The 23,146-nt window shown below is 49.8% G+C and overlaps 2 protein-coding genes across 11 annotated transcripts in view; one reads left to right on the forward strand and one right to left on the reverse strand.

Annotated features, from left to right (window-relative positions):
* The window catches only part of NRAP (nebulin related anchoring protein), a 76,296-nt gene extending 62,400 nt beyond the window's left edge, over positions 1 to 13,896 (forward strand). For 4 of the 10 annotated variants that reach the window (XM_073793956.1, XM_073793958.1, XM_073793959.1 and 1 more), the window contains 6 exons: positions 3,985 to 4,089; positions 4,896 to 4,994; positions 6,624 to 6,728; positions 9,996 to 10,103; positions 12,708 to 12,839; positions 13,387 to 13,894. In XM_073793956.1, the coding sequence (XP_073650057.1) occupies positions 3,985 to 4,089; positions 4,896 to 4,994; positions 6,624 to 6,728; positions 9,996 to 10,103; positions 12,708 to 12,839; positions 13,387 to 13,491 (654 nt within the window). In that variant the 3' untranslated portion in view covers positions 13,492 to 13,894. Of the gene's footprint in view, positions 1 to 3,984; positions 4,090 to 4,895; positions 4,995 to 6,623; positions 6,729 to 9,995; positions 10,104 to 12,707; positions 12,840 to 13,386 lie in introns of all 10 variants that reach the window. The other 6 variants (XM_073793960.1, XM_073793962.1, XM_073793963.1 and 3 more) reach the window with 4 other exon arrangements.
* A 182-nt stretch (positions 13,897 to 14,078) lies between these two features.
* Positions 14,079 to 23,146, reverse strand: part of HABP2 (hyaluronan binding protein 2) — a 35,918-nt gene continuing 26,850 nt past the window's right edge. The window contains exons 6-13 of the mRNA XM_019940033.3: positions 22,970 to 23,089; positions 22,302 to 22,473; positions 20,986 to 21,083; positions 19,333 to 19,573; positions 18,784 to 18,926; positions 17,944 to 18,078; positions 16,426 to 16,571; positions 14,079 to 14,243 (exon numbers count right to left, since the gene is read on the reverse strand). Of these exons, the coding sequence (XP_019795592.2) occupies positions 14,079 to 14,243; positions 16,426 to 16,571; positions 17,944 to 18,078; positions 18,784 to 18,926; positions 19,333 to 19,573; positions 20,986 to 21,083; positions 22,302 to 22,473; positions 22,970 to 23,089 (1,220 nt within the window). The remainder of the gene's footprint in view (positions 14,244 to 16,425; positions 16,572 to 17,943; positions 18,079 to 18,783; positions 18,927 to 19,332; positions 19,574 to 20,985; positions 21,084 to 22,301; positions 22,474 to 22,969; positions 23,090 to 23,146) is intronic.

Raw genomic sequence — 23,146 nt, forward strand, 5'->3', positions numbered from 1 at the left:
AGTGTTGTAAACACCTAACGGATGATTAATTGTGACAACGATGATGTGACTTAATGAACGTCAGGGTCACCTAATTATGCCTCGAGATCTGCTGGAACTGCAGTATCGTGCTGGGCACCAACCAGCGGCGTGTAGAGCAGGGTGAGTTCATCGGTCCCCACTCGGGGCACGTGGTCACTGAAGCACAGCCCGGGACCCACTTAGAAAGCCTTCCGCTTGCTAGAAGGCCACCCTGAGGTCCACGAAGAACTCATAGCATGACTTGGTGCCCAGCCCGGGACCCTCTTGTCGGTGGCCTATTCCTGGGGAGAAGAGAAACCTCCTGGGACAGGACAGGTCCTGAGGAAGTTACAGAGGCCACCGGGGAGAGGTCGGGGGCCACGCTGGAAGCCCAGCTTCGTCACTCACTGGCAGTCCTTCCGCGGCCACTTGGCTTTCTAGGCCTCCACGTCTCCACTGGAAAAGCAAAGAGGTTCGATTTAATTGGTGATCTCAGATTTCAGGATTCATAGATTAATGTTTTTTAAAATGCTGGCATCAACATAATGTCAGACTGTTTAACTAAGTAAGGAACAAAACCAAACCCTACCTCAGACTACCATTTATATTACAGTTACTTCTGAAATGAAAGGATATTTTAACACTAAAAAAAAAAAAAAAGCCGAAGAGGAAGAACAAACTAAGACAGAGGGTCCTTCCCAAGAAGCGCTAGCTGGCAATCTTAGACTGACACTTTACCAAATGGGAGACGTATTAGAATGATGTGTGCTGAGAAATTATTGCCTAGTTGAAAAATGACTGTGTTATGCTTCATGCATTGTTTTCAAACTTCAGGTTTGTTAAACTGGGGGGTCTTGGACTCTAAGATGCTGTGAACAGTAGCCCCGCACAGTGTCCACAGATGGCTCTGAGGCTTTAGTCTTCTCAGAGTCATCGCTGAAAGTCCAATTCCATGTGGTTATGTTACAGCAAAAGGAGACAAAGGCTTAATGTGAGCTCACTCAGTTCAGCAGAATCTAGGGTAGGAACAGTAGCCCTCAGTAGCCTTCAGCCATTTCTCCTGTCCTCTTCCACCCAGGCCAGAAAGAATGCTGTGGGACTAGGGGCTCACCCCTGGGGAGAAGGTCCTCAAGGCCGTGATTGCTCAAGTCATGCTAACCTCAGGGATGTATCTGAGACGTGTGCTCCGCCCAGGCCACGCTCCACCACGAATCGGTGCTGGTTCAGTCACCTCTTAGTCTTTCCCAATCTGCCAGTGCACACTCCCCTCCGTGATCTCACGCGGGGGCTGCAGGACATCCTGCAAAGAACAAGCAGGGACAGTCAAGGGGACGGTCCTTGCCCCGCCCTTTATGGCTACCCGGCCTCAGGAGACTCCTTAAGCTCTCCTAGCTTCAGTTTCCCCACCATCACAAATAACAACAACAATAACAATACCTAAAAAGTATGGAATGCTTATCCTGGGTCAGGCGTTTGTTTAAATATCTTGCGCGAACCATGTCATGTAGTATCTAGGTAAGTACTGGCATTACGCCCATTTTTACAGTTGCGGTAACTAAGGCACCTGTAATCTTCAGTAACTTGCTTAGGGTCATAAGCCGGCAGGGAAATGATTTGCTCAAGACCATACGGTAAGAGGCAAAGTGGGACTCGGGGCTCCCGACTCTGGGTTCAGTGCTCTCTGGCTCCCCCTGGTGGCTAGATTAGGAACCCAGGTGCCCTGGCTCCCGAGTGTTCTCTTAAGGACCACCCATGCAGCATCCCCACAGGACAGCAGCTGGTAACTCTTCTGAGAATCCGAGCAAACATTTAAACCCAGACATTGTTCTGTAGATGAGAATGGCACAAGGGCTGAATAAGATAATGAGTCTGAAGCAAACCACACCCTATGCAAGGTAGCAAGGTAGTGGTTATGGTGATTCTTATTAATATGACGAATATACCCCTTCCCCTGGCCACCTCCTAGGTGCATCTGCTTATGTCATTCCTGTTAGAACTCAGGGGCTGAAAGCTGCAGCTCGTGTGTCTGCCACACTGTGCTCCAGGATAGGGGTGCCGGAAAACCCCACGTATGACTCCGAAGGTGGCTTCTAGGCCTTCATATATACAAGGGCAAATAGTGAGTCTGCCATGTGGGGAAGCCAAATTCAGCTGGGCATCCTGAGAAGGTCTCTTATTATCTTAGAATCCTTCTTTGAAACCGTCTTTGGGCCGATTCTCCTTGACTCTCCTCCTCTCTCTCCCTGTTTTATCGTGAAGTCTGGGGCAGGCGTGTTGTTTTTAGGGTCTGCGTGAATAGTCAAAGCTGGGCTGGGAGCAGAAATATCAATAGACAATTCATTTATAAGAGAGTCTAAGGCGCAGTCAGATCTTTGGGGAACCTGCATCTTGCCTTCTGACTCACCTGCGCTCGCACTGTTCAGCTCCACAAAAGGCAAGTTGAAAGCGTGCTCCCCCGCTTCATCTCACTTATGAAAGGAGCAAGGCCTGGCTGTGAAGAGGCCCTGTAGGATGATTCTCTCTAACTTAGAAATTTATCCAATTTTCTCTGTTCTTTATCAGAGTGGAAGGCAAAAGCTTTGCCGGTGTAGACTGAAAGATCGCGGTATAAAAAGCAATCTCACTGACATGGGGTTTTGAAACGTGCTCTGGGACCTGAGTGATGTCTCCCTGCACCAGTTGGAAAGCAGAGTGGAATTTGCACAGGGGCCTTAACCAGCAGACAGTAGATCAGAAACGGACCCTCTTTGAGGCCAGCTGTGAGGGGCACTGTGATTCCTGAAATGAAAGAAAACTAAAAAGGCCGAAAAGGCTGATTTCAGGAGTGGGTGTTTTGCGTTACAGCAGAGCTTATATCTAAATTAGAGAAAGGCTAGCAACTTCGTTTAGATCCAAATTTCAGATTTCCTTAGAGAGTCTCTTTCCACCTTTAAAAATGCCTAATTTCCATATGGAGAGGAAGAAAAGCAGCTGTCTCTTCGTAGGTAATGGTGAGCAGATCAAAGCATGGTAATTAGATTTAACATTTTAGGAGACTCCTAATCAGACCCACTGTCTTTTGTTTTGTTTGGAAAATGTCAAAACTGAGTTCATTTGATGCCTTAAGTTTCCCTTTTATATACACAGGTGTTAAAGGCTGCAAGTTGCATGTTCCGTACCTACTACGGACCCATTGTCTTAAAACCGTACTTACTATTTTCTCCCCAGAATTGCTGCTGTACTCCTGATCTTTTGAGTCCTTAAAAGGAAGAAGGTGGATAAACCTTAAGCCCATTTGTGCAATGTAAGCAAATCATGAGTAGAAGCAGGAGAAGGGGTAAACCGAGGCACAGAAAGAGTAAAATGGCTTGCACACCATTCGCCAGGTGTAGCCAGGTTTGTTCCAGTTTTGAGAGTCCTGCTGTAATCGTCTTCCCCTCCCCCCAACCACCGCAAGAAAAAAACAAATCTAACACATAGAGTGGCTTTTACCCCTCAGGACTCTCAGGTGTTTTCATGAGAACAGAGGGGTTGTCATGACCTTCAGGTATCACAGAGAGAAACTGAGTCACATTTTGGTACAGTGATTTGCTCCGAGTCACAGCAGGTTTGATCCAGAGCTCAAAGCCCTTTGATCAACTGAAAGTGTATAAAAACGTTTCTGTTTAGGCAGGCGGTCAATCGCCTCACTGCCAGAATGAAACAAAATGATGGGGGCTGATGTGTGGGCTGGGGTGTATATCTCAGGTCGTTCTTAGGGATCGTTCCCGCAGGTCAGTACCTTCTGCTTCAAATCCAGACAGTTTACGGGTGGGACCTTCCTGTATCGTACACTGGACCCGTTATTTGATTCTGGACAGAGTGCACAAACTCAAACAGTTTGACTCGATGACATGCAGAACGCACCTGAATGAAGATGTTGAAATGTTGCGATGAAGCATTTTTACAAATGCCCCACAGTCTTCGACCCTCTCCTGATAAAAGCCAATGATTTTCTTCCTGCAGTTGCACTACAGATCAGACCTGATGGGCATGAAGGGGACAGGATGGCTGGCGCTGAGTTCCCCACAGATAGAGAGTGCAAAGAAAGCCGGAGAGCTCATCAGCGAGGTACCATTAATCTGACTCTACCACAGACGCAACCTGGCGTTTATTTCCTCCTGACGAGGGAAACTGCAGATGGACTGGAGATCCCAAGAGGGCCCCATGGCCACTGGACTCCTGATATTTCTCTGGGGCCATTTGCAGCCAAATCCCGAGACAGAACAAGATTTCCCTCCCAGTGAATTCACTTGCTGGGGAGTTAAAGGCATGTTCCAGTCGGGCAGTGAAAGAGGGGTGATGCATTAGAAGATTCTCAAGAGAGGCGTTAATGTACAATTGTGATCTAAGCTGGCCCATTATTTTGGGGGAGGCAGGGAGAGGGTTTGCCACCCATCTCCTGAGTTTACTCACAGAGTCCAGTGTCTGGGGGTCGTCTGACTTCAGAGGCTGTTAAAAGTTGCACAGAGATGGTTACGTTCCCTGAACTCCCCGCCATATTGATGACCTAGAGATTCTTGCCCTGGGAGCTCGCTGAGGGTGCCACTGCTTTCTTCAGTTCCTTAATAACAGAACCTACTTTTATAGGGTCTGAGCAGGGCCACCTTGTTGCTGGGTCCCTCCCTTTATTGCGATGAGCTATGGCATTTTGCAGCCTCTCTTTTCAAGAATGTAAATACCCGGAAAATGTTCCTTATCGCAGAGGCAGCTTGGATCTCTTCCGTATGCTGGTGAGGTGCCCACCGAGAAGAGAGGCGTGTTTTCCAATCACATCATTGGCGCCTTTGGTACTGAGTGGATGGGGTGAAGCTGCACTCAGAAGAGTGCATGTGGTGTTTGATTGTTTCATGAGAATCTTGGTCCTTCTCTTATAGACCAAATACCGTAAAAAACCAGACACTATCAAATTCACCACGGTGGTTGACTCTCCAGACCTAGTTCATGCCAAGAACAGCTACATGCATTGCAATGAGGTGGGTATTTTCTCTTCACTCATCCCAGGCCCAGGAGTGGGTAGTGCTGTGCAGTGGTCAGTGCTTAAGCTGTGAGGGCAAACCTTTTGTCCCTTCCCCGGGCGATCTTGGGTCCGTTTTCTAATGTCTTCTAACTCCAGTTCCCTTATTTGAAAGGAGGGTAATAATAGCAACCATTTCATAAGATTGAGTGAATTAAATGAGGGTTAAATAAATAAAAGTACGTGAAGCTTTTAGCAAGTATCGGAACATAGTAAGTCCTCAATAAATGTCTCTAGTTTGACTCATAATCATAACAATAATAATACTAAGTATTATTGATGATCCCTTACCAAACACTAGGTCAGATACATCTGAATTGTTGATAAATGTTAATGGAATTAAAAGCTTAACATAAGCCAATTAGAAAAAAGAAAAGAAAAACCGGCTATATCAAAGCTTCTTTCTGCTTTTACTCTCTACATGATTTAGCCCCATTTCCTCTCTCCTGTATTAATTTCGAAGACTAGGAAGTTACATATATATTTTTTTCTCTGAAATTGTCCAGGGATTGGATTTTGCACGCTGACGAAGCTGCCCCGTGCTCACAGAGTCCAAATGTTGTACTGACCAGTTCACATCTGCAAAACCCAAATTGAATTTGGGAAAGGGTTGAAATATTAAATATTATATTTCCTCTCTAAAACAGGATGAGACTCAACCCCTTCCTAAAATTGTTTGCAATTCTTAGATTGCTGCCCTAAAGATAGCAACTAAGATAAAGCTTGAGTTTTAAAATTGTGTCTTCTTGGGACACAGGGTGGACTGTGAAAACGTCACACTTCTGAACAGATATTAAGGCATTTAAGACTTTTCAGCTGTTGTGTCTTTTTATTATTACTATTAGTGTTAAGTAGCAGAGGTATGGAGGCATCTTGTCACTAGTAAAAAGCTTGAGCAATGCCCAGTTGCAAAGGTTCTCTGAAATATCCACCCGCTTATGCTGTTTGTGAAACACACAGGCACAGCCAGCCAGGGTGATGGTTTGTGACCCTTTTGGAGCAAATCTTGATGAATATTTTAAGCAGGGTTTATTTAAAACCAACCCCGGGGGCTTCCCTGGTGGCGCAGTGGTTGAGAATCTGCCTGCCAATGCAGGGGACACGGGTTCGAGCCCTGGTCTGGGAGGATCCCACATGCCGCGGAGCGACTAGGCCCGTGAGCCACAATTACTGAGCCTGCGCGTCTGGAGCCTGTGCTCCGCAACAAGAGAGGCCGCGAGGCCGCCATAGTGAGAGGCCCACGCACTGTGATGAAGAGTGGCCCCTGCTCGCCACAGCTAGAGAAAGCCCTCGCACAGAAACGAAGACCCAACACAGCCAAAAATAAATTAATTAATTAATAAACTCCTACCCCCAACATCTTCTTTAAAAAAAAAAAAAACCAACCCCGCCACCGCCTGACCCTGGCCACATGGGCCCCTCCCTTCCTGGGTGGCTTCTGGAGGGATGCTCTCCATGGGCTTCTGTGCCCTGGGGCGAGGGTATGGGGTCCCTTGAGTGGGAGGGGCAGGAACGGGAATCGGCCCCTTCTTCACCTTGGCTGCAGCAAGTGCGGTTTCCCATTTACTGTGAGCCTTCTTCCCCGCAGCGCCTGTACAGGTCAGGGGATGCCGAATCCCGGCACAGATACACCCTGGTCCCCGACCACCCCGATTTCACCAGAGCCCGCCTCAACGCGCTGCATCTGAGCGACGTAAGTGAACCAGAGGTTCATGCGGTGTGTGCCTGTTTCTGTAAATGATCTGTGCCCAAACGGGATTTTATTTGTTAAAAAAAAAAAAGAAGGTCCTAGGAAGGGAGGCTGGGAGTGGAAAGAACCGTGGATTGAGAGTGGGACAAGTGACATGTGTGACTTTGAGCCACTTTCCTCGCTGGGCCTCAGTTTCCCAGCTGTAAAATGGGGCTGGAGCTGTGCTAGCCAATGTCTGTGGTCCTTCTAGCTCTCAAATCCTAATGCTGGGCCTGGCTCCAGAGACCTCGGTCAGGTGCTGGGTTACGGCCAGAGGAGTGTTGCCGGTGCCCTGGCCCCGCGGGTGTAGACACCTGCTCTGTTTGTTCTTTGGACACCTCTCCTTAGCCCTTCAGAGCAGTGTAAGTTTGGAGACAAAGTGACGCTTTTCTGCTTTCTGCAGTTTAGAAAGATGCTGCAATTGTAGTCCATCTGGTCCGAACACAATCCGCTCCTTTGTGTGTGAGGCTGTGGACCCCAACACGTCCGTTTCCCTTGGATGTGTGCCCTTTGCATGCATCACGGAGATGCTGTTTCCTAAACCCAGGCTTGTTGGCAGGGGTTGGAGGCCCCTGGTTGTAATAGAATAGGCGGCCGCTCTACCAGCAAAGCTGTGATCCTGGGATAACAGGTATCGAGGCGGCAGAATCAAAAGAGGCTGTCAGATCAGAATAACACAGGCTGAGTGTGTCGGCCTGGGGCAGCGCGGGGCCTCCCAGAGTCTGGCCATTCTTCCCGCCCTGGCCCGGCCATTGTGTCCTGGGGCTCCGTGAAGATCAACAGGGGGCTGGCGAGAGGCGCCTTCTAGTTAGCGTGTGTATTAGTTTGTTGCGTTTGTAAAGCCCTGTGGGATCCCACACAGTGAATGTGATGGTGCTTTGTAAATATGAGTTATTATGACCATTTGATGCTTTTGAGGGCTGTGCGAGGGATAATTTTAGAACAGCAGCTCTGGTGGGCTGACCTCCATCTGGGGAAGCGGGACCTCCCCCTCAGCGGAGCTTGGACAAAACATCCATCTCATTAATGCTGCAAGGATGTGGGAAGGCAAGGCCCCCATTAGAGGAACTATTGGAGGCCCATTGCCCTGGAAACTGGGATAAAACTACCAGTCCATTTGGGGCCCAGCTTAAGGAGGACAGCCACCCCAGGCCGGTGGCAGAAGCCTCTCTCCTCCCACGAGGGATGCCAGTCTGCCGAGTTCCGGAGCTGAAATTAGCCGCCAGGGCACGCGGGTATGGAGAACTCATGGACCTCTTTTGAAAGAGCACTTCTTCGGGGGCGTGTAGGATACGCACAATTGGATCAAGTGCTCTGTGAGGATGATGTGGAGGGAAGGTGACCTTCCTGGGCAAAGAAAGCCACTGAGATGTGTAAGGCAGCCGAAATAACTAAAGAATCAAATGACTCTAATGTGTGAGGATGAGGGCAAAGCTGTGCCCACTGTGATAAAGAAGAGGAGCGCCCAGGGTTCCAAATCAAAGAGCCTGCGAAGTCTAAAGGCTCCCAGTGGCAAGGCGAGAACCTCAACAGAATAAAAAAAACCCGGGGAGGAAGTGATGACAATCAAGCAACTAGTGTATAGGGAGACGGGAGGCGGGGGTCCAGCACCTCGGGGAGCACCCTGATTTGGGCCTCAGTTACAGAGCCTCAGAGGCTGGGATGCACTGAACACCGGAGCGGGGTGACCTCGGAGTTTGAGGCTGTGGATGGACCGGTGTCATTCCCTAGCCCAGATCTGGCACGGGGGCGCTCATTAGGAAGGCACCGCAGCAGACCCCTTTCCAGGGAACGATAAGGGCTTTGGCTCTATTTGCTAGTCTAACATTTGCGGGACCATCAGAACGGGAAGCGTAACGCTGGAGGGGCTGGTTGGTCTGTCATTGTCTGAATGCCCCTCCCCTTCCTCATACCTCTCGGTCCAGCCAGGCTAAACTCAGTGGTGACCCAGGAAATCTAATCCTTTGGGCCCTGATTGTAATCTGTCCGTAAGGTGATGACCCCAGCGATGATTGGTTCTGTGCTTCTCGCTGCTTGAGCAAAATAGGCGTCTGGCTCCTGGTTTGTGGTGTTGGGGCCAGAGGCGGGGATGAAGGTGGAGGTGGCGAACGCGGCAGGGAAGAACGATGAGCTCCACCGCGCTTGGCTCAAGCTTTCCGTGGGCCCCTCTAGCTCCAGGCCCAGTTGTGGGGTGGCGTGAGGGCACTTGGCTTTTTTCTGCCACTTTTCCTGGGCTTAATCCCCCGAATCCCCTGTAGAACAGAGCCTCAGCCTTGACCTCTATTTCCAAGGGCCCCCTCGCCTGCCCTGGCTCTGGGAATGAGCGAGAGACCGACACGCTCTGGGGCTGTCACTTTGTCATCTGTTGGTGATGTGCCTCGCCTGCTGTCTCCCTTCTCTGTGGCGGAATAAAGAACAGCCTTCCGCTGGGATCTCCAGATGACTCCTTTCATGGAGCCATTCCCTTATCTTGAAAAAAAAAAAAATTAGCTACATGAAGGCACGGGAGATTTTGATGCCTCCATCGGTGATGTGGGCCTACCTGAGGACTGAGAGGATGTGATTACAGACTCCCCGAGGGTGTGTGAGAACAACTTGAAAAGGGAAAAAATGAAAGAGGAAGATGTGAAATACGGGGGTCAGGAACTCGGGCAGGTTCCTGACGATCAATTTAATTCAGGGGAAGGCTCTCCCCTCAGTGCAGGCACCAGGGGTGCGTGTGGGATACAGCATGCTTCATAGGGGTGCTGGGACATGGCATCAGAGGTAGCCCAGGGGCCCCCAGGAAGTCAGTGGAGCCAGTGAACACGTGGGTGCCAGGACCCAAGGAACAGAACCTTCGGCGTGTGGGAAGAAACGGGGTTCTTGAACTTTTGAGTTTTGGCATCTAGAGGCTGCAAACCTGAAACGCTGAAAGTAAAAGCAAAGACAGAAGGAAGGGGGTCAGGGGCACCTGGTACCAGTGGGACATAGCAAATGAGCCAGACCCACAGACCCCAAGACCCACCAGAGCAGGGCCTGAAGCTCAGGCTGGGGGCTGAGAGCCGAAGCCCTTTGTGGCCAGAGCTGGGGAAGTCCTCAGGATGGATGTGGGACCACGGGCTCTGCCGTTCTGGGCACCAGCAAGACAGAGGGTGCGTGTTTAGGAGCCGCTCCCACTGAGAACCAGCAACATTCCAGACATGGAGCTACTCACTCCCCGCTCACTCATTTCTTTGTTTCCCCAACTAGAAAGTCTACAGAAACCCTTGGGAACAGACCCGGGATGGTGGCTATGACTTCAGGCTGGACGCCATCCCTTTCCAGACCGCCCGGGCATCCAGGGAGATTGCCAGTGACGTAAGACCTCACATTCTCTCCCTCCTCTCTCTCTCTCTCTCACTGATAGGTTTTGCTCTGGTTTTCCCAGATCTGTTGAAAGGCAAACCACCGGGAACCAAAACTGAACAAATATTTCAAATGAAAGAAAAAAGTTGGCCTTATTTTTTAGCATCTTAGCCAGAAATTTGGAATTGGGGAGGGTTGTATTCCCACTCCCTCTGTTTTAAGAGAGGCACTCTTGGGCTTCCCTGGTGGCGCAGTGGTTGAGAGTCTGCCTGCCGATGCAGGGGACACGGGTTCGTGCCCCGGTCCGGGAAGATCCCACATGCCGCGGAGCGGTTGGGCCCGTGAGCCATGGCCGCTGAGCCTGCGCGTCCGGAGCCTGTACTCCGCAACAGGAGAGGCCACGACAGTGAGAGGCCCGCGTACCGCCAAAAAAAAAAAAAAGAGAGAGGCACTCTTAAAGGTTGACGCATGTGGACAGTACCTAGAAGTCAATTAACGTATGATTGATTTGTTGACCTTCCATTGAGGGACTATTTTTTTTTAGCTGAAGTGCACTGTGATGGGATAGAAAGAGATTGGGTTTCCCCTCTAGATTGGCTTGAGTTCAAATCCTGGCTCAGTCACTTAGGAATTGGCTCTCTGGTCTTGGGCAAGTTGCTTAAATTCTCTGAACTCAAATATCTCCATCTATGAAATAGACATCTAATACTGGTCTCCTAGGATTGATGTAGGGATGAAACCAAAGGGTTCATAGTGTCATGCACAGAACATGACAAAACACGGCCGCTTCCCTTACTGAATAGGAAGATGTCATTAACTAGATACGTCATCATTCACGAGTGGCTTGTTACTGGTCCAAAGTGAGATAAGTATAGAAATCAAGAGCAAGCATTCAGAAACGTTCTTAGCAATTGGACGTCATGACCTCCAGGCCTGTGACTGGTGGACTTCTCTGGTTGAGCAGAGTAGAGGCCAGTTTTTACGTGTTGTCGAATGTACCTGGTACCGCTACATACGGATCCCAGGCAGGAGGACCGCATATTGGACTTTGACAGATTGGAAGTTTTAAAAATCGAAACAAAATGAATCCTGTCCTTCACTATAGATGGTTTGAGGAGCATTGGACTGGGTCCCTGCAAGCTGGAAAGAATCAAAGGATGAGCGGCTACTGAGACAGTGGACACATTTTTCTTGCTGTTGGAGAATTAACCATTACAGCAGCAATGATATCATCAGCCAGCACTCGGTGGGCATCTGAGCCTGCGCCAGACGTGAAGCTCAGCCCCCACTGAATCCTCTCAGTGTCCCGTGGGGTGGAGGTTCATTCTCCCATTTTATCAGGTGGGGAAACCAAGAAACCAGAGAGGCTCAGTAACTGACCCAAGGCCACACAGCTAGTAGGCAACAGAGGGAGATCCAGACCCCAGGTCTACTTGAATCCAAAGCTGTGCCCTTAACCCACGGTTGAACCTCCTGCTGAGATCCTGAGGACTGGTCCTAGAAAGGAGGTGGGCACCCATGACCCCCCTCTGCATCTCTGACCTGCACTCCCGGTACGGAGAGGCCTTCCTGCGGGACCGGGGCCTGCAGACTGGGTACTGCAGCATCCACGACGACCCGAGGATGAAGCGTTTCCTCAGCGTCAGCAAACTCCAGAGTGACAATGAGTACAGGAAGGACTTCGCTAAGAGTCGGTCCCAGTTCCACGGCCGCCCAGACCAGCCTGGCTTCCTCCAAGCCACGAGGAGCCAGCAGCTGGCCAGCAGCGTGTGCCACAGGCAGCCCCTGCCCTAGCCCTCCTGCGACCCAGAGCAGCCGGCCTGAAGCCTGCCGAGAAGGCCCACCAGCTGCAGAGCGATGTGGGCTGCCCTCGCTCCCTGGCCGAGGCCCGGCCTCTGGGGCCTCTTCATAAGAGATGGCCAGAATCCCACATCCCACGTTACCTTCAGGGAGGACCTGGGCTGAGATAGAACCCGGGAGACCTAACTCAATAGTGCCAGAAGAAATGACAGGAATCGCAACGTACTGAGTCCTTCCTGTGGGCCAGGCTCTGTGCCGAATGCTTTCTGAGCCCCGTGCCACATAGCTCTCACAACCAGCCCATCACTGCCCCAGTTTACAGATGGGGAACCTGAGGCTTAGAGAGGTGAAGTAACAAACTCAAGATCACGTGGCACATAAGTGGCGGGCCTGGGATCTGAGCCCCATTTGGTCTGATGTGAGAGCACAAGCTCTGGATTGCTGTGCCGTCTTTCCAAGGGATCTTCGTAGTCGCCTGGACCGTGACCTTTCTCTGGGAGGCAACTGAAACCCAAAAAAGGGAAAGGACTTCCGTAAGGCCACAGAGCAAATCAACATGGGAGCTCGGCCTTGAGCCAGGTCTCTGACCCTCCACCCCCGTTACAGCCCCATCACTTGAATGGAAAGATGCAGAGGACAGCGTTATGCTGGCCCAGCTCCCAGCACACAGGGTCCTCGATGCCAGGGAGCTGCTGCTTAAGCTGAATTGCCTCCCTTGACGGGGCTTCACGGACAGCATATTCTCCAGGGCAGGCTTCTTAAGCCTCCCCCCAAACCCTGCTGACCTATTCCTCTTGCCTCCCTCCTTCCCCCAAGGTTAAGTACAAATCAGACTTGAACCTGACCAGAGGTATTGGCTGGACACCTCCTGGCTCCTACAAAGTGGAAATGGCTCGGCGGGCTGCAGAGCTGGCCAACGCGAGGGGCCTGGGTCTCCGGGGAGCTTACGTGAGTAGCGGGCTGGCTTGCAAGGCCACGGGGGAAAGGCAAACTCATTGTTTCTTTTCAAACTTTATTTTCGGCCAAAGGTCAGCCGGCTCTAAAGACGTGTGAAATGCAGCTCAGGCAAGGCGCCTAATTTCATGGGTCTGAGGTGACCAGGAGGATGACACCCGGGTTAAACTTCCTGCAGGGTTTTCTCTGAAGTCACATCCATTAGTTCTTCGGAGACAAAACGTGCCAGGGCTACATCAGTAGCAGCCGCAGCAGCCCAGGCTGTGCTGACTGTTTGCTCGTTACATTCACGGAAGGGGTCAGGGACTTGCTGGCTACAACAGTCTGGGTTTTGAACCCTACTTTGTTCGGAAGAAAGATGCCACGTCTAAATGAGAGATTGGCTTTACTTCTCTCTCTTTCTTGCCTTGAGGATCCTTCTTCTTGGGGAGGACGGAGGAGGGAGAAAGGAAGGGGAGGGCCAGCATTTTAGACAGCTTGTCCTATGGGAGCAGGACAGAAGGTTCGTCTTAACTCAGGGAGGTGTGTTTGATTTCTGCAGGGGGGGCAGGAGGCTGTAGAGACCGGAGATGATCAGAGGGGGGATGTGAACCCAGATGCCACCGAGATTCTTCACGTCAAAAGGAGGAAGGCCCTGCCGTTGTGAGTGGGCGGCGTCCACCTGGGATTCTTGGGAGAGAAGCTGGAGAGGAACTTTGCACGCCAGGGACATACATGGCTTCAGTTGGGGCCAACTGTGAAAACAGCACCCCAGCCCATGCTCCGATCCTCCTTTATTAAAATAACAACTCTCTGAAAGTGGGTGGAGAATGTTGTGTTTTGGTCCTCTGTCGGATACCTAGAAGTGGGTGGCCCTGTTGCGTGCCTTGAGTGTCTGGGATGAGGAATAAAGATGTAAAGGTGACCCCCGCTGACGCTAAGCCGTCTGAAATCTCACATTTGCCAATGTCCGAGGTGAAGGCAGTCGATGAACACTGATTTTCTAGAAGCTACAATTGTTGGAAGGGAAGCAAACATCATATACTTCAGGTTGATTCTCTCATTTCTGGGTTTCCCAGGAAGGAGCCTGAGGAGGTGGCAGCCATGCTGGTCCAGGGCATCCCAGGCTGGGCAGCAGTGGTCTCTGCTTAGAGCCTGCACGCTCGGAGGCGTCAGGGGCTGTCCACGGCTGCCCGTGAGGCCTCGCCTTGGCTGGGTGTCAAGGAGGATGGGCTGTGAGCTTTGGAAGACACCTCAAAAGCTAGCCTCGCTTTCCATGGTGGCTTTGATCCAAGTCAGGAATTTGGTCACTTGGGTGTAGACTCCTGGCTTCTTCCCACACTCCAGGCCCCAGCTCACGATCCCATAGACGTAGTAGGTGCCGTCCTTCTCACAGGTCAGAGGGCCTCCAGAGTCACCCTATGGGAAAAAGACGCAGGAGTCAGCTTTGTGAATAGGAATACATTCAGAGGCAGCCCCACCCTCCGTGAGGGGATGCCGGGGCGGGGGCGGGGGATGCCGGGGGGAAGGGGGGAGACTGCTGGCCGGCCCTGGGGAAGGTAGCAACAAGGCTCTTCCAACGCCTCATGTGACGCAGTTCTCTGAAGGGAGAGAAGCAAATACTGACCTACGTCCTGAGTCAGTGAGGGCTTCCTGAGTCAGAGAAGCCATGGGGCCGGGGCCCAGTGCCAGGCCCAGCCCTACTTCCTGACCCGCCATGACTCTTAGTGATACAGGTACTACGAGGGGCCCTCAGGCGGAGGCTGAGAGGTGCCCTGTTTGGATAGAGCCCTTCCAGGGGCCACAAGGGCACACACACGGCAAGGAGGATGGGGCTCAGAGGCAGCGTGACCTTGATGTTTAACACGGTCCATGGAGTTAGATCTGCTGGGCTCCAAACCAGGCTTACTGCCTGCTGGCCAACGGGGCCTCGGTTTCTCACACTGTGAACCGTGGATAGTAACAGAACCCCTGCCCCACCCTGAGGGTCTTGTGAGGACTAATGTTTGTAAAACACATAGAACAGTGCCTGGTTCATATTAACCCCCCAGTTTAGGTGGAGGGGATGATGATGCTCTCTCTCTCTCTCTCTCTCTCTCTCTCTCTCTCTCTCTCTCTCACACACACACACACACACACTGCTGCTTACACACCACGACTGGTAGGATTTTTAATGAATTGTCTCTTTCAATCTTAGCCACCGTCTGCTGATTTTATGCATACACTCTTTCCGTTTTATAGGTTAGACACCTGAGGTTGGAGAATTATTTCAGTGCAGTGGGTTGAATGTTTATGTCCCCCTGCCCCCAAATTCATATGCTGAAGCCTAATCCTCACTGGGATGTTATTAGGAGGTGGGGCTTTGGGGAAGTGATTAGGTCATGAGGGTGGAGGCTACATGCATGGTATTAGTGCCCTTATAGAGGAGACCCTAGAGAACTAGCTTTCTCTCTCCACCATGTGAGGACACAATGAGAAGTTGGCAGTCTGCAACCTGGAAGAGGGTCCTCACCAGAACCCGCCCATGCCGGCACCTGATTTCAGACTTCCAGCCTCCAGGACTGTGAGAAATAAATGTCTGATGTTTAAGCCAGCCACCAAGTCTAAGGTAATTTGTCATAGAGGCCTGAGCTGACTAAGCCATTCAGTGATTGATAAAGGTCACAAAGTAAAGGATAGAAGCAGGTTTCAAACCCATGACCATCTGCTTTTAAAGCCTACAAGGGAAGCCCTTGAAATACCTAGGGAATTGAACAATCTGTTTTCTTATTCGTCTTCTAGGGACCTAGGGAAAATCAATGCCATCTGCCCACACACCTCCTTTGATTAGGTGGATATCTGTGGCTCCTTGGGAAGGGGCAGAGGGTCACAGTACAGCCACAAACCCTGGGGAGAGTGACCGTGATTTCCCATCCCCAAAGGGGCTCAAGGCTGGGAGATCATTGTTGGGTCCCTTTGTAGGGAGGAGCTCAGATTTGAATGTGCCCATGCTGGTCCCCCAAAGTCCTCTATGGGGGCTGGTGTCAGGCAGGTTCTAAATTGGCTCTGGCCACAGAGAAGCCACTCAGCCAATTAGTTTATTAGGGTTAAGTCACCCTCCCCCTTCGCACACACACACACACGTTTAAACCCTAACGGTTAGTCAATATTACTGCGAATTCTCTGGCGTCTCATCTCTCTCCTTCGAAGCACTGGGCTTTGGGACTGTCCCCTGCTTATTGGGATTTGCAGACAAGCTGCACAGTCCTGAGGCCATTTAAACACAGTGCAGCAAATTCCTGCTCTGCCACTTGCCACCCAGGTGCTATAGGCCAAGATGGTTTCTCTAAGCATCTGTACAACGGTGATAATGACATCCCCTTCACCAGATGGTTGTGAGAATTAAGTTGGACAATGTGGGCAAAGTGACAGCTGTGGTTATGCTGAGTCGTCCTGGTTTGATGTGGACTCAGATTTGCCAGAGGACAGACGTGTCCCCTCTAGCTTAATGGCAAGTGGGTCTCTGAACCCACCTCCCAGCCCAGGGTTCTAAGGGCCCTCTGTGCCCGGTGTAAGGTCCTGTCAGCCCCTCCTTCTTCAAGTACCATTTGGAGTCTCTGACCTGGCAGGAGTCTTGCCCAGGCTTCTGGAGGTTTCCTGCACAAATCATACTGTCATCGATCATGTGGTCATACAGTTGGCGGGAGTTGCACATAGTGTTGCTGATGAGCTTGACCTTGGCGTCCAGGAGCTGGTGGGACCCGTCTCCTAAGGGGCAGAGAAAGGAGGTTGCCACTGTAGAGACCAGGCTGGAACCTGCCCCACCAGAAGCCAGCGGCAGTCAGAAGAGGGCCACGAGACCTGAGCTTGGCAGGAAGGGTTTTTACAGGAGATGGGCAGAGCAGCCTCATCTTTCAGGGCTGGGGACTCTGCTTTCAGCCTTCACGATGGTTCTACAGACCTTCAATGCTGTGCTTATCCCATGCGGCAGAATCATTTATGCCCTCCTCTGTCTCCCCAGCTAGACGGCGAGGTTGGGCAAGCAGGGATGGTGTCTTAAACCTATTTTTAATTTTCCATGCCTGACAGAGGGCTGCACGTAGTAGAGACTTCATGACACTTGAAGTGCCCTGGTTGATCACCTAGAGTGCCTGCTTCCCAGAGCAGACATTTCCTTGCCTAAAGAACCTCTGTTCTTTGAATCTGCTCTCGTCAGCATGATGATGCTGAAAGGTTTACATGGACTCCAGTGAAGTTAGCTACAAAAAGGTTTCCTGGTTAACCCTAAATCTAATTATCTATCAGAAATCTTCTTTCCCAGAAGCCTTCTGACAAATGTGTATATTACATTTCACTTTCTTCATGAATATGGGCCTATTTAAAGTGATTCTTGCTTTCCATTATTTGGAACAAGATTTGGGGGGAAGAGAAATCTATTTTGAGTATTTGAGAGAGACTTGATATACACTTCTGAATTTCATATGTGAGAGGATGTAACCTTGTCAGTACTATAAGAAAAGTAGCCCTTTGGTTACTTTTTAAGATCAGACCAAATCCTAGAGATAAATCAATAGCTTGATTTAACAAAAATTTATAGAATGCTACTATGTAGAGAGCCTTGACCAAAGCACCGTAGTAGAGTCAAAGGTGAATGAAACCTGGTCCCTGCCCTCCAGGGGCTGACTTAATGAATATCTCTGGAGAATTCTATCATCTCTTGTTATCATGATTCCAAACCTAGGATGTTATTGGGAAACTGAAACTCAGCTGTCCAAGTCAAGTGACAAAGCCAAGAACCTAATACAAGTCTGTCTGACTCCAAAATCCATCTTCTTTCTAATTTATCCTCTTTCCAATGTACCTAGGAAAGGAAAAAGTTCTCCATGGATACAGGATCAAGGCTTGTTGAAAGTCAGAGATCTAAGGGTTGGGGCCAAGGACAGATATGGAGATCAGAGAAGACTCCTTGAAGGTGATGAGATTTAACTGGAGCTTGAGAGATGGGGCAATCTCTTTCTTTGGTTTATACATTTTGAATATAACACTGATATCTAGTTCAGGAGGGCAGTTGAGTGTAACCCTTTCTTGTCTGGTGGATGTAACTCACCTGGGCCTCAGGAGAATGCATGGCCAGACTCACCTGTTTCTGTAACACCCCAGCCGGAGATGTGACACTCAGTCCCAGGGGGAAAGGGACCATCAGGCAAACATACAGTTTTCACATATTTGGATTCCAGAGCACAGTGACCGTCCACTGGCTTTAGCTTGAGCAAAGCTAGGTAGAGAAAGGGGAAATGGGCAGTGACATCCTCTCTGTCAAAGAAGCATCAGCTTCAACTTGATTGGAAGGTGGACCTAGCAAAGCCCCATTCCCAATACCTAAAAGAACTCTCCCTTGGTCATTTCATTCTTTTAACTTTCAATTCGGAGGAGTAATAACACTTCAGGCTGAGTTTTAAATTACTTCTAATCCTTTTTTTAAAAAACAGGCTTTAAGGGGGAAAAAACGATATTGAGGAAGCAGAAAGAATGAGAGGTCTGTGAATGGAGAAATAGGGGACAGAACTAAGCAGGAGGCAGATCGAGTACGTCATTGCCTACCAGGTGCCAGGTGTGCATGGGGATACATGAACATCACGTCACTTAGCACACAGGAAGTGGAGACTGTACATCAGTGTGCCCGTTTTACAGCAGAGGGAATTGAAGCTCAGCCAGCTGTTAATTCAAGGCTGAGCTCTCGCCACAACGCAATGTTCCTAGCATCTCTTCCCCTCAATTTAAGAACTTGTGCACATTTATCTGCAACGCTAACACAGACCTTGAAGAACTAAAAAACTCTGGAATAAATGCTCTACCTTACAGGGTCTATGAGGGACCAAGAAGGCAAGAGCACCTTCTAGAACCAGACCTCAGCTTTCCATCAGTAGAGAAACCCACCCAGGGCAAGACCCATGGGAAAGCCACGATAGAGGAGACTTGCCAATGTCGTTGTAGGGAATGTCATCTCTTTCGTCATAGTGGCTGTACTTGAGTATCTTCTCCACCCCAAAGCTCTGCTCGTGGAATTCTGTCTTCTTCAGGTCCTGGTCCCCTAGCACCACTTTTAGATATTTGGCTTTTAAGCTACAAGGGAAAGTAAGATGATCAGGAACTAGCCCTGGAATTTGAGAGCCTGGAGCCACACCCTGGCTCTGCTCCTGGTCAGCTGTGTGACCTTTGACAGATGAGCTGACCTGCTCACACCTCAGCATCCCCATCTGTAATCACGGTCTTGCTAAAGAACTCTCCTGCTCGTCTTTAAGTAGCTAGTTCTGAGGCTTGCATGTCATAACACATGTAATGCACGTGGTGAGCATTGTACACATGGGAGCTCTCTTCTATCTGGTTGTAAGGAAACATCCTTTTGCCCTTGGAGCAAGATCCGACCCCCAGGTCCTGCCACAGTTGCCAAGATGCTGCTCAGATGGGGAGAGAAGAACACCCCTGGAGACTGCAGCCACCCTAACCTCTGCTCCCAGCAGGCACCTACTCGGTGCAGTGGGCGGCAGTCAGCACCCAGCAGGGGTGGATCAACGTCCCCCCACAGAAATGGCCCTGGGGCATGGAGATGGTCAGTCGCAACGAGGTCTGCAGGGACGCCTGCCATGGGTGCTTGCCCGCTGTGCTCTTGAAGCCGCCGTAGATCCTCTTGACCGTCCTGTCTGCTATCTCAGTCCTCCCGCATGAGTCAAACTCGGGAAGTTTGGTCAGGGGCTCTGCGTGGGCAACATCTGTGAAGCACAAGAAAAATAAAGCACACTTCTCACCCTCCCTACAGATCCTCAGAAGGACCTTGTCAGAGGCATGGCTCTGCATCCGGAAGCTTAACTAGTGTCCAGAGCTAAGAGACTATACTGGTGCATATAGGATAGGCACGTGTGCAGTTAGCATTTGTGGAATACATTGATTAATACAAAGCGAGTCTATAGGATTAATGATGAAGATGTTGCTTTTTCCTTCTTATTCTGACATGTAGACAGACATATAAAAAATGTTTATCACTTATACGTGGAATCTAAAAAATACAACAGATTAGTGAATGTGACAAAAAAAAGAAGCAGACTCACAGACAGAGAACAAATTAGTGGTTAACAGTGGGGAGACAGAAGGAGGGAGGGGCAAGACAGGGGTAGGGATTAAGAGGTATGAACTATCAGGTATAAAATAAGCTACAAGGATATATTGTACAACGGGGGAATATAGCCAATATTTTATAACTATAAATGTAGTACAACCTTTAAAAATTGTGAGTCACTGTAGTGTACACCTATAACTTACATAATATTGTACAGCAAATATACTTCAATAAAAAATGTGTGTATAGATATATAAATCCATCTCTGGGTATGTATTTAACTATTTGTTAATGCACACATATATTCTGGAGGCTTTTTTGGTGCCTAGGGGAAGATATTCAGATGAAATAGAGCGGGGGAGAGAAGACATTTGCACACATAACTGTCATGCAAAGGGGAGAGCAGCAAGTGTTGCATGGATGGTGCCCAATCTATTCCATGCAGTTTGTAAGAAGGGAGAGGTAATATTTCACTTGGTAAATCTTGGAGGACTTCCTGGAGGAGTGGTTACTTGGGTTGATTCTCAAAGAATGGTTGGATATGAACAAGAGCGGGTATGGGACACAGTATTACAGACAGAGGTGACCATAAGAGCAAAGGCACAGAAATGAAACTGTCCAGGGAAGTAATTCCATTGAGCAGAGGGAGGGTGCATCGCTTCAGACATGGGTGGAGAGGTGGGCTAAGGCAGCAAGGCAGGAAGACTGTGAGGCTGGAATTCAGTCCATGCTGTGTCCCGAGAGGCTGTGGAGACCCAGCCACCGTTTGATCACCACTGTACACTGAAGGCCTGGCATAGCGCCTGGCACCCAGCAAGCAATCGTTCAACATTTGCTGAGTGCACTGACTGGGAGTCGGGAAGCCTGAGTCTACAAATGTATCCAAGTCTGCTCGACCTCCCGAGAGGGGAGCAGAGGATTGGGCAGTTGGGTTGCCACTGGGATGGCAAATGGTAAAGCAGGAGTTGTGGAAGGACAGGGGTAGGACAGAGAGGGAGTTCCAGGAACATCTTTCTATGGCTCTGCAACCTCCCCACTACCCGGGCCTCCAGACAGCCACAGGCTTACCTAGAGCTGAGCAGGAGGGGACATCACAGTACTCCCATTTCAACTTTGCATTGTTTAATTTAAAGAAACACCAGGGCTTTTTGTCTCCATCTGGGTTTCTAAAATTAAAAAAAAAAACCAAAGTAAGCCGGAGTCAAGCCTTGGTGAACTCGCTGGACCTCATTAAAAGTCCTTTGAGTAAGAGAGCACCAAGCTCTTGCATCCCCCTGGGACCACATTCCATTCCATTCCTCCAACAGGTTAGCAAACCTTGACATACTAGGGTGGTTATAGTTTGGGGACCAAATCTTAACTTCCAGAGGAGAATCTCAGTAACCAGGGAGTAGTTCACGAGCTTCGTGCCAGATCCACGGGACATATTACACTGTTTGTAGGAAAATAAATGAGATCCCTGTTGAAGACCCTTCTTTGTCAGGAAAGTGAAATAACTACACAAACATGGTGAGAGTAGGGCTCCGCTGCCCGAGCCTTCAAGTTCTGTGCGTGGGAATTCTCTGAGAGCCGCTGCTGGGGGTCACCCTGAAGAGTCCCGTGGAGGGGGCAGCTCAAGGTAAGTGAAAGTAGAAGGAAACTTGTGTCTTGTGTCTTGTGCTAGGGAAATCCTCTTGCTTAATGGAACCAGTTTAAAGCCATACAAAAACTCTCTGTTTCTATATGCAGACCATGCATGTCCTTGGCCTTGGTTAGACAATGAGCTGTGGAAGGAAGCCAACAGGATGGTCAGGAAGACGGGGAAGAAGGTACCAGTCATCACCAGGGATAGAAATGGCATTATTCTTATTTGGGAAAACCTGCACATCCTTGTGTCAGAGACCGTCATGCTAACCAAACATTCCATTTTCCATTTATCCCCTTGAAGTTCCATTTATCCCTTGAAGTTATGTGAGACTATATGACTATTTCTGGCCAATGAAACATGTGTGGTAAGATGATGTGTCACTTCTAGGCTGAGGTAGTAAAAATCTCACGCTCCATGTTCCAGTCTCTCCTTCCCCTTCCTGTGTATTTGAGTAACTAAGTGAAGCTAAGAATACCCCCTACCTCCACACCCAACCTACATGACACGCGTAGCATTAATGGGAAATTAACATTGATGTGTTCAAGCCACTGGGATTTGGGGGTTGTTCATTACAGCAGCATAACCTAACCTAGCCTGAGTTGGAAAATCTTCCTAGAGGGAAAGCTGATGAGTTTCAGTGTTCCGTTCCAACATTTCGAAGCTGGCCCAGGAGAACTAGGAGCAGAGGGGAGGGACAAACAGATCCTTCCATTGACAAGTGGCCAAGGCGGAGGACAGGGAGGATGGTAAGCTTTACCTGCAGAAGTTGTGCTCCCCAATCCCATGGGCCTCAGCGTCCTCCATGAACATGTTGTAATTCTCCTTCAAGAGGAGGTGGGAGTTCCAGTAAAGGCACGAGTGCTGGTTGATTGTCTTACTCACTTTCCCTCGGTAAGAGTAGCCATCGCCAACATAGCAGTCATCAGAACCTTGGAGAGAGCAGTTGGGACTGTGAGAACTGAGACCAGCTGGTGTGCCGTGCCTGGAAAGGACTTGGCAGGTGTATCAGGGGGTGAGAGGATTGGGCCTGAATACTGATCACCCTGAGGTTTCACTACGAGTTCCCAGAAACAAGGTGGTTTGAACGCTCCACATTCAACCCAGCTTAAAAACAAGGAATATCATGGGGGTGGGGGTGAGAGCTGAGTTCTTTAATTTGGGCTCAAACAAGAACCAGTGGTAGGTAGGTTGAGGCCCAAGGATACCCAGGAGTGTTTGACTTGCCCGCACTATATCCCAGTTTATGACTTCCTCTACATGGAGCCAGACATACCCTACGCCCTTAGGTTGGAAGGCCGAGGCAATAGCAGAGCTTGGGAATTGACTTGAACCCTGTTCTGGCAACAAAATGCAAACAGATAAAGGAGTCCAGAGGCCTCACATGTGTCCCTGAGTTTCTGATGAAGTGGTGCTATAGACCCATACCTATTTCACAGAGTTTCCCCTTGAACTGGTCAGGACAGGTGCAGGTGAACTTGGATCTCCGCCTATGCCGGGAGCAGGTGCCGCCATTTTGGCAGGGATTTGGCCTGCATGCAGGAACCGCTGTGAACACAGGAAGTGGGTCCAGGAAGGCTCTTTAGAAGGAGTTGCAGCTACATC

The sequence above is a fragment of the Tursiops truncatus genome, chromosome 16, assembly GCF_011762595.2.
Source record: "Tursiops truncatus isolate mTurTru1 chromosome 16, mTurTru1.mat.Y, whole genome shotgun sequence".
NCBI lineage: Eukaryota > Metazoa > Chordata > Mammalia > Artiodactyla > Delphinidae > Tursiops > Tursiops truncatus.